This window comes from Parus major, chromosome 5 (assembly GCF_001522545.3).
Source record: "Parus major isolate Abel chromosome 5, Parus_major1.1, whole genome shotgun sequence".
NCBI lineage: Eukaryota > Metazoa > Chordata > Aves > Passeriformes > Paridae > Parus > Parus major.
The window spans coordinates 28,437,626-28,451,040 of record NC_031774.1 but is presented as its reverse complement, the minus strand read 5'-3'; the positions used below and the strand labels follow the sequence as shown (position 1 = coordinate 28,451,040).

Below are 13,415 nucleotides of genomic sequence, written 5' to 3'. Positions count from 1 at the left end.
TGTACATTTTCATAATAGCCATCTGTGTGCACTGGACTTCAAACTGAGGGAAGAAAAGCACCTTGGCAACTGCATTATCTCATCTGGGGCCTGAATTTCTATGGTTCTGAGCAGTCTCATTTCCTCCAAGCTTCTTTGGAAGAGAGTGCCCTCAGGCATCTGTCTTTGAAGCCCTTTTTGCTTCCATTGCTTTGCTTTATTCAACACTCCTGAAAACAAAAGACCAGGAAGATACCTTAGGGCATCATGTCCCCTCCCTCCAGTTATGGGCCATGTCTTCCTGCCTCTGGGCAACTGGGCCAGAGCACTGTTTAGGATCTCACCCTTGTTAACTGCTGAAAGTCTCTTCAGGGTTGAACAGCTGGGTCAAAGATGGACATACCTGCTAGAAGTAATCTCCTTATGCTGTATGTTGTATCTATACACACTGTATGTGCCTTGGCCAGCATCAGGGCAGGATACACAGCAGTATTGTGCACCTGTCACATGAGAGGTTGTATAACAAGTTCCAGCTTCTCAGCTTATCTTTCTACAATGAATAGACATACTCGGTATTCAGAGGGAAATCCAAGCTGGCAGGATTTATGCATTGATTGTTTCTCTAGGTGGGCATGGAGAGAGGTTAGTTGCTGTGGAAGCCAGACACTATATGTGGAAGTAACTTCTTTGCACACAGTGTGGTGCTGAGCTTGTGTAACCAGCCCAGCAGCAAGAACCCCACGCTCTTTGGGGCTGCTGTTTGCAAAATGAATGACTCTGGTGTGTGCCGTAGTGCTGGCACTTGTGCACTCTGTGTTGTTCTTGGCTGTCCTCCAGCTGTCAACCCATGCTGCACTGCATATCCTTGAGAGCTGGGCAAAGTGATCCAGCCAGGCTTCCTGGAAGCATCTCTTCCCTCCTGTGGACAAGGACATGCAGGATCTGGATGAACTATTATGGGAAGGATGCTTCTCCAGGGACACTGAAGGGATGGCTAAGTAGGATCATTAGGCAGAGGCCACATAGCTGCCTCAGAAGCAAGACTGAGAGTACTTACACATGCAAGCAAGGGACTGGGAGTGTGGTAGGACAGACACCACTCTTCTGTGTGCTGAGAGGTTGGATAAGGGTATCAGAGAACCACTGCACATGATAGAGGTGGTAATTTAATTACTCAAGGGTTTTTTTTGCTGATCCCCCTGTAAGCTTCCCACACACTGCTTTGCTCTTTTGTGTTGCTTTCTTCCCTTAAACTGCCCAAAAGACCAGCTGTGTCAAATCACTAAACCAAGGTTACTGACCAAACCTTGTCCTTCAACACACTGTTGTGATCTGTAAGTCAGCAACACCCTGTTTCTAAATTCTTCACACCAACGACCCATGTCTGCTTGTGGCAGACACCATAGTAGCTTGTGTTGTTCACCTAATCCATGGTGTAGGCAATAACATGGAAGACCCTGTGCCATCTTCTGTATCCTCCTCTTGGAGGAGGGTCTGAAAGTTGCATCCAAAAATTGCTGGTTGTGAGAACATTGCTGTGGAAACCAAACACAGAAATGTAGTTGTTTCTCCTTTTTTGTACAGAATTTCCACCTTTGCAGGTCAGATTCTTGAGGACACTTTCCTTGGCAACAACTCAGTGTCTGGCAAAACTGTGAGGGAAGAAAAGAAGAACGAAATAGAAAATATTTGGTGGAATGGCATGACTTTCTAGTTATGAGGCAGGCATAGAGAGAAAGGGCTTCTCAGGGCAAAACCAGAAGAGAGCTGAGATGCAAGTCTTGCAGAGCTGACAGAGATGTATCTGCATGCACAGAAGGCAGTAAATGCCCAGAGACTGTGGAAAAGAGTAGGGAGATGGAAAACCACTTTGGGCAAGCATCAGTACTGGAAAGCAAACCCCAGCAGACAATGTTTGTTTCTCACTTTCTTCATCCAATGGCAGCTACAACTCTGTCACAGGGCCTGGAGAAGCCCCCTGATCTGGTGCCCATGGGCTCTTCTCAGAGAGCATTGGAAATAGCCCCTGCTGTGTGTCTGCTGCTGGTCTCCAGTTTGGAACTGGCAGCAGGCCTCAAGATTGGCCAGTGCTAATGGCAGTAGAAGTTCTTTTGTGACCAATTAGGTGCCATGGGAGCTGATCAAGTTGCTTTACTCTTTCCATTGTGTTACTCCAGTTTGTGTGAGCTACAGATGAAACATTCAAATTGGTCTCTGGGCTCTGCTGTCAGCACTTGCACTTCTCAAAGAACAGTGATGGTTCTATTTAACTGTGGTAATTTTTATTAAAATTTCATAGTAGAAGTTCCATAAGTGCATGGTTCCCAAACCACATTTAAAATGCTTTACACAGTTTAACAAAGCATGAATAAAATAGGCCCTGTGCTTTCAGGCACAGGCTTTTGTCTCTGAGGACTAGGAACAGTTTTTTGGAGAAGTGTACAGACTATTTCATGAGACATAACAAAAGCCATGTGCTTACTGGAAATGCAACATACCCTCTAAAGCAAATGCTTTTGGCAACAGGCATTTAGCTCACGTGATCTTGCAGGTTCAGCCCATAGAGAGTAGCTTGCTCCCTCGGAATTTTTTGGGAGCTGCTGCAGCTGTCAGTCCTGCCCTGTGATCTGTTGCAGTCACAGCCCATCCATGTGCCAACATGTGGGTTACAGAGCTGAGCAGCACCTGTCTCTGTAGCATCCCCAGGCACTGCTCTGCTTCCCAGCACCTCACTGCTGGTGGTTGTGCTGTGCTGGCTTGTCCTCCCTGGGACTTTTCTTCAGATCGCTGGGACAGTGTGTGGAGCATGTGGAGCAAAATGTCACACCATGCAGGCCCTGCACCAGTGGGGTTTGCAGAGGTGAACTGGCTCTTACCTTTGTTCTGAGGAATGAGGATTTGCACAGCCAGCAAGTTTGTATCTCAATATGAGGCGTTGAAATTGTCATGAAACCAGCTGAGAGAAATCTGCTGGGGGGAGCTGGACATGCAGAGCTGGATGGGAGGGAGGTGCTGGCAGGGTTGGGGTCATGGCAGTGGCAGTGTGTGAGGCTGTGGCAGCAGGGTAAATTGAAGGGGGCATCAAGAGGGAAGAAGATTTGGTGAAGTTGCTACTCCCTGGCTTGCTTTATGTCCATTACCTTCCTGGTCAGTTAAGTCTTCCATGGAAAGACAGTGGGGATGGCTTGGAGCTGATGCTTTCCACTTCTGGTGTTTGACAGAGGCAATTGTGAAAATGAGCTTGAAACAAAGGAGAAGCAAGGCACCACCCCGCTCCATTTGTTGTACTGGCACTAAATGCTTGTAAGAAGTGCAAGAGCTGCAAAGTATATGTCCTGTCACATAAAACTGCTGCTGGACTAATTTCACAGTAACTGTAAAATTATTAATTACACTTACCTTTGAGAATTTTACATACCATACTCTAATCAAATAGTGATTCCTCATGACCCCTGGAGTATGGTTATTTTTGAATTTGGCCAAGCCTGCTGTTAAAAAAATACACCTTGGGATGCTGAATTCCCTAGCTCTGGCTTTAGTAGCTGTTAGCATGATGTGGCAGCTGGTGTGCCTGTGTCTGATGGCAGACTATGACAATGCACAGAGATGAATGGCACTGTCTCTATTATAGCCTTGCCATTTCACAAGGAATCAGGTCTAGAGGAATATCCTTGTGTCAGTCAAGAAATGAGGCTCTCAAGTTTTCAGACATGCATGGCATTAATTCCTTTACCTTAATCCCTCGCTTACTAAATTAATTTTGCTATTTAGTTTCTGGTCTCTTGAACCATGTCAAAACATAAATCAGAACATGCTTTCAACAGCAGAAGAGCATCTGAGTCCATTCTGTCACTGATAGGGAAAAGCATATGTGAAAATGAGAAAAGGTGAATTAAGATTAGACAGTTTACAGTATTTCCTGAAATTTTGATAAGTGATTTTTTTGGAGGTCTCAGCAATGTTTGGGACAAAACTTAATTTGTGCAAACTGTTTGCTAATCCCTAGTCTAGACACTCATATTTCAGTGCCTATTAATCTTTATTTCTGCTTTCATGTGGCTTTTTTTTTTTTTTTTTTTGTGTTGTATTTTATATTTATCAGAGAGCATCAGTCTTAAGGAACTTCTCTTCTGCTTCCCTAACTCACACTTGTAGTTCCAGCCCCAAGCATTGGGGATACAGTGTGTAACTACATAAAGGACCTAGGAGTATGAACTGTCCTGTTGGTATGGTAAAAGTCTTGACTTTGCACTCAGTTGTATGTAATGTGCCTTTAATATACTAAAGCAAATATCTGCTTATATTGACTTCTTCCTGAAGTGGGAGGTGTTAAGGTGAAGAAACAGGAAAGAGTGGAGTAGACATTAGTCCACCCTTCTCACAGGGTTTGGCAGGGTTTCAAAAAGAACCTGTGCTGTTCCTGTCAAGTATCATTTGACTTCACAGCAATAAATGTCCTGCAGTACAACAACTATGTTCTAGGAATATAATCTGATAAAGCAAGTCAGTCCTTAAAGATAAGCTTTATATTTGCTTTGTCAGGCTAGTTCATAGCTGTCTAGGCTCCACTCAGAGTTGTGTTTGCTCTGCTTTTTTAATCTGACTTTGCTGTCGTGTGGTTTGTAATGAGCTGTAATGTCTAGGGCTTTCCTGAGGTGTTGCTACCGTGCTGTCTCTGCCATGTTTTGTGTGAGACCTGGTGAACTGTAAAGGTCTGCAGTTTCAGGCATACTTTCCATGTGTTGAGATAATTTTGAATTCTAATCCTGTTACCCAATGTGTCTGGCATTTTTTCTGGATTTCATGTGGACTTGACAAACATACTGTGTCTGAATATCCAAGGTATTTGTGAAAATACTGAATAGTGCTGGATCCAGAACAAACCCCCAAAAGCTGCTCTTACCCCTCTGCTCTGACAGTGAACAGCTAACAATTATGCTCCACCAGTAGTTTTCCAACCAGTTTCACCCATTCTGCAGTAGTTTCACCCAGACTATTATATTTCTAGCTTGCTAATGACAACATCTGAACAGCTCTTATCAAAAACATTATCAAAGTCATGATGTATCTGTCTCCTGCTACTCCATACCCTTGAGCCTGATTACTCGATCACAGAAGAAAATTAGATCGGTCTGACATGACTTGGTCTTGACAAATCTCAGTTAGCTCCATTTATTACCTTGTTATCTTCTTGGTGCTCATAGATGGATGTTTGGTTACTTGTTGATTATCTATTGATTAGCTGCCTTTCTGGAAGCTGAAGCCAGGCCCTACTAGCTATCATCCTCTGTATCCTCATTTTTCCCCGTCTGAAGAGAGCACTGAAATACTGTCTGAGATAAAACTGCAAGTGGGGCTTAACTGACAATCATTTCCCAGTGCTCTTTTCCACTTTTTGATGTGTATGTGAGAGCCATCGTATCTAGAATAATTACCCCTGATAGTTCAAGTTGAAATATGTCATGGCTTTCAGGGCAATAAAGGGCCTTCCTGTCCCTGCCCACTCCCTGGCACTCTCCCCTCCTTGCCCGTGGCCAGGACCCCAGGGTCTCACAGCTCCTGCCCAGTGATGCTGCAGCAGGGGTGGTCTCCAGTTCCCAATAGCCTTGTCCTGCCCAGCCATGGGCCCTGCCAAGGGGGGCCCTCATCCTGTCCTTCCCCAGCGAGGTGCCCGTTTCCCAGGGGTGAGGCTGCCCTGGTGCCCCTGCTCTGGTGCCCACTTCTGGCTGGGGTGTAGGATTGTCCCCAGCTGCCAGAGCCTGCTCCTCACTATAGGGACCCCCAGCCCTCACACTGTCCTGGGAAAAATGCATCCTGCAGATGTGTTGTTGCTTCCAGCATTTTCTAGTATGTTCCTGCCAGCATAAATCAAAAAAGAGCTAGACTTGGAGGGGCAAGAGATAAGTATAAAAAGGCAGGCAAGTGACTGCAAAATATTTAACCATGTGTGATAAGCTGGGCTTTTGCTTCAAATCAGCATTGTTTTCTAAGGCAAAAGGAGAAAGAGAAATGGAAGCTGAGTTTCACAAAACTCCTCGTATGATTAAAGGAAAGAAAACATTTCTGGTTTTAGAGGTATAAAGTAATTATTTTCTCATCATACTAAAAATACAAATTCAAGGAAGATTCTAAGCGGCAGGCTGTGCAACCAGCCATAAAAGTAGCCCAGATGTTTCTGTAACCCAGCACTGTGCCCAGGTGATGTGGTGGTGGCTGCAAGGGGCAGAGGGGATGGCAGCAGCATCCCTGGAGAAGGGGTGGCAGAGCAGGGCACTCCCTGTGTGGAGGAGCAGAGCAGAGGCAGATTCACCCACTTGAGTGCACCTCTGTGTGTCCTACACAAGAGCATATCCATAAACACTGGCTTGGTTGTGCAATGGCTGAAGGAATTTCTCAGTGTTGAAAATAATAGCTGTTGTTGGGGATTCCCCTCCCCCCCATGAAAAGATGTTTGCCTCATTCTTGTATGGTGAGAAAGGGAAATCTGAACATCAGGCTAACTTTGGCTGTATAAGACATAATTTTATGGGCCGCCTTCATATTTTTTTCTGACTTAATTAATTTTATCTCAGATGGAATAGTCCTAACCTCTAATTTCTCTTCATACTCCAGTAGCTTCTGTCCAGATACAGGCTTGACAAAGCTTGTGCTCTGGCCACGGCTGCTGAGCTGTCACTGATTTCATATAACTGCTCACGATGGTTTCAGTTTTCCCTGTCCCATTTGCAGTGCACTCAATTTGCTACATTTCCCATCTCGGCAGACTGAGTGCAGGGTTTCATTTGAGCTGTCCACGGGGATGCTCAGATCTGTAGCCTGAGTGGTCACGGTTCATTTGAAATACATCAATGTACATCAGTAGTTCAATTTATTTTTTTCTAATGTTCATTGTCTTGCACTTCTCTATGCTGAATTTCATTTGCTATCATCTTATCTGACTGTCTGGTTCTCCTAGGGCTGTCTGCACTGAAGGGTAGCCCTTGTCAGAGAAAGTTGCAGAGATGAATGTTCTTCTAAGCACTCTCCTGCTTAAGGAATTTGCTATCCTTACTCACTTACTCAAGAGGTGTTTGGTCTCTTGAATTCTTTCCCAATCCACTAGGATGGCTCAACCAACATGCTGGGGACCATTCTCTGGTCTCTTGCCCTTTGTAACTGCTAAAAGGCGACCTTTAGCAGAGGGAGAAACATGATCAAGCCTAGTATTAGAGTATCCAAGCTATTTTACATAAAAGGATCTCAAGATCAGGGGATTATCTAGTGCTTTGAATGAGATGTGTAGGTGCCAGTATATGCCTCTTGCAGAAGTTTTAGGGAGCTCTAGCACTCCCTTGCAAGGCTGTGAGTATTTTGTCTTCTTCATGATTTGGTCTATCAAACAGCTACCACAGACAATTTGTTAAACTACTTTTATTGTATAAACAGCCTTGATTGCTTTATAAGCAAATATTTTAGAGTTTGTAGGTTGTTTCCAATCAGAATCACATACCTAAGAGAGGGCCAGAGCTGTGCCTGTCCTCCCTCCTGATGACCCTAGTGAATGGTTCTCAGGTGCTGATATTGTACTGGCTCTGTGGCCTAGGAAAGTTCGAGGAAAGCTGGGAGAGGAGAGGGATGGCCCTGGTCTTTTAGCTCATGTAGGGTAGTGGGGACAGTCATGTGCAGCTTTCAACTGTATCAGGGACATCTGTGAGACTGGGGAAGTCTGAGCAGGGCACAGCAGGGAACCTATTTAATGAGCTGCCTCTGTGTTTCTATGTGGTAGTGATTGCTGAAAGGCTGAAACTGCTTTTCCTCAAAATACGGTGTCTCAGCCACCTTGGCTGGAGACTGCTCTCATTGCCTGGAAGGATTTCCAAATGCCTACAGTCTCACACATTCTGTGTAACAGGTGCTAAAGGGAATTTGGCTCTGCCTGTGCTATCAGGAACAGCAGTTTTCATCCCAAGCTCAGTGAGTAAGGATAGCAAAGCCTGCAATTTTCCTCAGAGATGGCAATTTTGACACTGTCTGTGAGGACTCCTGCTTTCCTTTCCAAGCTCTTGTCTATCCTGCCTTCCCCCATACCTGAGCCACTTCCAGGTGTGTGGCAATGTCTGAAGTTAGGACCTCTGTCTAAACATGGTCTGGCTGCTCTCCCTGATCTCTGATGCTTCTCTCTGCTCTAGATGACGAGGGCTCCCCAGGGAGAGAAGAGCAGCCGGCGAGGTTTTGACGAGAAGGCGTACTTGTCCTCCAAGGTGCTGAAGGCTGGAGAAGACCCCTACCGCCAGCACGCTTTTAACCAGCTGGAGAGTGACAAGCTCAGCAGTGACCGACCCATCCGGGACACCAGGCACTACAGGTACCCTGCAGCTCCTGCTCCGAGCCCTGGCTGCTGCTTGCTGCAGGGCATCAGCTGCTCGCCGGTGTTGGACTGCAATGTTGACAAAAGACATTTTGGGTTTTTCTTTGACAGCTATGGTCCACTGGTTCACTGAATTTCAGGGTTCATCTGGAAAGGTCTCAAATGCTCGGAGAACCTTGATTAATTCAGTCCCAGCTTGAATCTTTTCTGGCATCTCTTTTTCCAGGTCCAAACATCATCTGGTTTTAGCACAGCCCCTCCACTGCAGCATGGATTGCTCATGGGACAGTTGTTTTTTTGCCCAGCTGCTCCCACACTCATGGCTTCCCTCAGCAGCTTTCTGTCCTGGTTGCAAAGTACACCTCTCTTGCAGCTTTGCTTTACTCTGGTGCTCCTCACCTTTTCTGCCCTGGCTGTCTGAAGCTGGTTTGGTGCTTCTTTCCAGCCTGAACATCACTGGATGAGGGCTGCTAGAGTAGGGATGAAGCTAACGTGCAAATACAGTTTTTCCTGGCTTGCAAAGTGCGTGTTGCTGTGTCCTTGTTTCACTGAGGGTGCATTTATTCTGCTGAAAAAAATCATCCTTAAATTGCTAATAGTGCTTGGGTAACTATTTTGTAGTTTTGTAAAGGTAATGCTTTACTACAAAAAAGTTCTTGAAAACTCTAGGCTTAATAGCAATAGGGTAGTGTACAATAGTCTACTTCAGAAGACTCTACCTAGAACTATGTATGGTTGCAAAGCAACATTTCACAGCTGCTAGGAGCAGGAAAGCAGGCATCTAACTTGATTGAAATTGTGAATGGGATGCCAGGAGACATGGAGCTTTGTGAGCCTGCCAGCACTGCCAGCCCTCAGAATGCTTTTTGGAGGCAAGCAGTCAGGACCATGGCTGTGGGATCCAAGTCTTGTGCTGCTGTTCTCCAGCATAGTATTTGGGACTGGCTTCCTAGTGACCCAGAGGCAATGGTGCTACAGTCTGTGTTGCTGACAAGTCTCCCTGCCATGCAAAATTGCTGTTTTCTGTTAATCTGCTGTCATGTTCTGGCCTAAAACCAGCTCACTTCAAAGATGAATTATTGTTTATTTTGATCTGCAATAGCATGCAGAGCATGCTTTTTGTGAAGAGCCTCATCTGTGCACTTCAGTCAGAAGAGTAAAATATGTGTGACTCCCTGCAGATGTACAGCCATTTCAGACACAGCTTTTCAAGGATTCCCCTGAGTAATGGAGAGTCCAAAGAAGTATATAATCAGAACAAATAAACCTATTTCCATGTTTCCCCCCTTTATGGGGAGCAATTTGGGAATGAGCAATCTGTGTTTGACCATCTTGTGTTATAACAATATTGGAACAGTTGCTGGGGTGGTGCACTGCCAACTCAGGGTGAGGGCTTATTTCAGCTGATACAAGTTAGATTGTGGACCTAGCTCCTTGTTTAAGGAATGGGGGGAGTCTGTAGTCTGATGTAACATATCAGTTTTTCTTCAGGCACCCAAGCCAGAGCATGGATATACTTGACTTTAATCCTACAAGCTCCTTCTGACTTAGCATGCAGCTGTTCCTTTGATCCAAAGCAAAGAGAGGGTCAACTTTCAATCACAAATCTTGTCCTTGTTCTCTGTGGTGCTGTTGTAATGCTGAAGTATTGGGAAAACTTCCTTGAATAACACATACATCAGTCTCTTCTGCCTTTCCACTTCCTGATTCCTTAATACATTTTGTATGCATTACATCATGGAGTTATTTTGAAACAATAATAAATATGGTCTGTTCTTGCATTGCCCACTTTAGTCTGTATCAGGCTTCTCTATGTTTGAAAATTGCTGTATGAAGCTGCTGTCCCATTAATAAAATACTGCAATGAAAAGGTCATAAACTGGTAGGATTGAAAGTGATGATAAAACCAGTAACAGTTTAGCAGTAGTCATAAAAGAATAGTAAGTAAATGTGGATGTACAAGTAGTGGGCCTAAGAAGCTAATTGTATTCCTTCTCAGGATGGAGATTCAGTCTATGCAAAGCCTTGAGCTGTTAAAAGTAGGTGTGGTTTCTTCATCAGACAGGACATTAGAGCAGACTGACTGCAGTTTGACGCAGTCTGGAAGTTAAGAAGGCAGGCACTTTGGAGGTTCAAGTCAGCCCAAATCAGCCATGCTTAGCATCTGCCAGAATTGGATTGAGGATTCACATCTGTGAGTTGTTCCCCTCACAGAAACGTTGTTCTCCACAGGGAGAAGCAGCCTGGTGCAAGTTAATCCTTGGTTCTGAGTGTGAGAATGTATGTATGTAACATTACAAAGTCAGATGAGAAGATAAAAAGAGTTGCTCTTCATTGCCAGCAGGTCCATTAGTGTTGAGCCTCAACAACTCCCCAGTGCAGATCACAGAACTAGCTAGTGTTTTCCTTTCTGTGAAGTTTGTGACCAAAGAATTTGAGGTGCTTTATAAAGCAATGCCTGGGTGTACCAGCTCCATGCATCCTTAGCATGTCCATGTCCTGTGCATGGATAAACAAGATTTTATGTGAATCTCAGGTAAATCCAAGGACTAGAATCCATGACTGAAACTTATCTTACTATGCTTACATATATATATATATATATATACATATACATATACACACTGCGCTTATATGCTTTGTATATACTTAGCTTACATGCCCACATGGCGTCCTTAGCATGCAGCTTTGTGAGTTTAGGTATCACAGCATCCAAATGTTGCTTTTCAGTAGGCAGAGTTCTTTTTAAGCTCTGCCAGCCTTGATGCAGGGGCTGCTGAGGCCTCCCTTGCTGCAGCTCAACTGTGCTGATTCTGATTTTTGCATATAGCTCTCTTTTTAGAGATTCCAGGTACAGTGCTGCAGTGGCTACTGCTGGGTAATGTTTGGCTTTCCCTTCTGCTCTCCCGTGCTGCAGGTGCACGTCTGTACGCTACGATACTGACTTGCCAGCCACCAGTCTCATCATCACCTTCCACAACGAGGCACGATCTACCCTGCTCCGCACGGTGAAGAGGTGAGTTCAGCTGGGGTGCTGGGCCTGGAGGGTAGAGTTTGGGAGTGCTCTGGTGGAAAATTAGGCATTTTGCAGCAGCTAGACAAGCAGGGTGGCTGCAGTTCCCCAAGTAATAGCGTTCTGCTCTCAAGCTGTCCCACTAGGAAAGGCTAGAGGCTTGGATTGGCATTGTGGGCATATCTTCAAATGCAGGGCATATCTGCAATTAGCCACTGCATGGCTCCAATCAGGGGAATCATGAACAGCAAGAAAGGGTAGCTGGGCCTACATCCACAGGGGAAAATAGTCTGTGGGAGCTAGGTTTGGAAGAGTGGGGGGGTACCAAAGAGAACACTGTGTGTTGCTAGGTGCAGCGGAGGGATGGAGGCTTGGGAGGGACTGTGTTCCATAAACAGAAATAAGCAGCCAGCTCCCTGCTAGGGCACATGTTACAGGAGCTGAGGCTGGCTCAGTGCAGGCAGGAGCATGGCTTGCAAGTCTCTCAAGCACAAGGTGGTGAACAAGTCTCAAGGAGACCAAGCCCTTGCTCAAGGTCCCTTGCTGGTAAACAGTCGTTTACCTTGCTGGCAAACACAGCTCCTGCTGAGGCTGCAGGACACTTGCTATCTTGTACCAGTGTCTCCTCATATCTGAGTATCAGCAGTGGCCAAATCTAGCTAAGTAAATAGGTGATAAAAGTACTGCAAAGCAATGTTCCAGCTGCTCCTTCACTGCCCTCTTCCATCACCCCCACAGAACCCAGGGAGGCTCTTCTCCTTTCAGTTCCCACAGAAAAAAATGCCCTCTGACTTACTAAGTAGTTTCTCAGAGTGTCTCTGAAGCCTGCAAGCAGGCCCAGGAAGAGCCTGTTGAGGCTGAAGGCAGAGTGAATTGTCTGTGTAGCAGTTTGAGCTGATGGTATCACTAACAGGAATGCATTATTCATCATTGCCACTTCTTTCCTTGACAGGTCATGTGGACTTAAAGAAATGTGCTATGTGAATAAAGAACAGGATTTTTCAAGTTGGCCTCATGTCTAGAAGGCTGGGTTTCTGCCACCAAGTTTGGTGCTATTTTGTTTCCAGAGACGTATATATTACACTGACACATTTTTTCTTTGTATTTCTATAATTTTGTTTTCATTTGAACCATACAATAAGTTCTGTAGGGTCACTGTCCCGAAAACAGGCAGACTTGCTTGGAATCATGGTGCTGCTAGGGGAGCTGGAGGAGATTTCTGCCTTTTCAGTCAGACAGTAAATAGGTGCTGAGAAATCATGGTAGCATGTCCTACTTTTTCTTGTCCTGGAAAGCCCAGAACTGGACACAGCACTTAGGATGTGATATTACCAGTTTCTCAGATGTATTCTCCTGCAACCAGAGCCCCCAGCAAATACCTTGAAAAATGGGTGACCCATCTATTCAGATTGGTCCCTGCAGTGCTGCTGCCACTGGAGGAGTGCTGTTGTGAGGAACTGGCTGCACTCTGCTGTGAATGGTGTAGTGGATGGAATTTCCTCCCAGACCTCTGGCTACAGCTCGGGTCTTCATTGCCAGATGGTTTACAGCCAGTGCATGTGATGAATTTACTCCTTCCTTTAATCACATCAGAAGTGTCAGTAATTTATCCCTGTTTCATGAGAGATCCCAAAGGCTGAGTTCTTGGGCTCTACAGTATTTGCAGTGTCACACAACACAACAACAAATTGGCTAGTGGCCTTGTCTTTGAGCACTGAAGGTTTGGCAACCATACACAGAGGTAAAGGGTCACGTCATGACTGCTCTGCGAGAAAAAGTATAGGCATAAATCTGACTTACAGGTTGGAACTGATGTTATAGTGGGATTTTTCAGAGCTCTTCAGGGTCTCTTCTGTAACCTGAGAGTCCCATCTTTCAGCAAAACTCATCTGAATGTGCCAGGCTGAATTACTGCTGTGAGTGTAATTGTTGCTCAAGTCACATACACAGTCAGTGCACCAGTACTGTGTAATTACTTTGCATCCCTGGCACTTCGGGATAAGTCAGGTATCAAAGGGACAGGGCTGTTCTGTTCTGTTGGGTTTATGACCTGGCTGTGAGTCTGCTGAGGACTTG

General features: G+C 45.3%; 1 protein-coding gene across 2 annotated transcripts in view; it reads left to right on the top strand.

Moving 5' to 3' along the window:
• Positions 1–13,415, top strand: part of GALNT16 (polypeptide N-acetylgalactosaminyltransferase 16) — a 73,908-nt gene that overhangs the window by 28,644 nt on the left and 31,849 nt on the right. For both annotated transcript variants that reach the window (XM_015631993.3, XM_015631992.3), the window contains exons 2-3: positions 8,148–8,323; positions 11,244–11,342. In XM_015631993.3, coding sequence (XP_015487479.1) covers positions 8,148–8,323; positions 11,244–11,342 — 275 coding nt within the window. The remainder of the gene's footprint in view (positions 1–8,147; positions 8,324–11,243; positions 11,343–13,415) is intronic.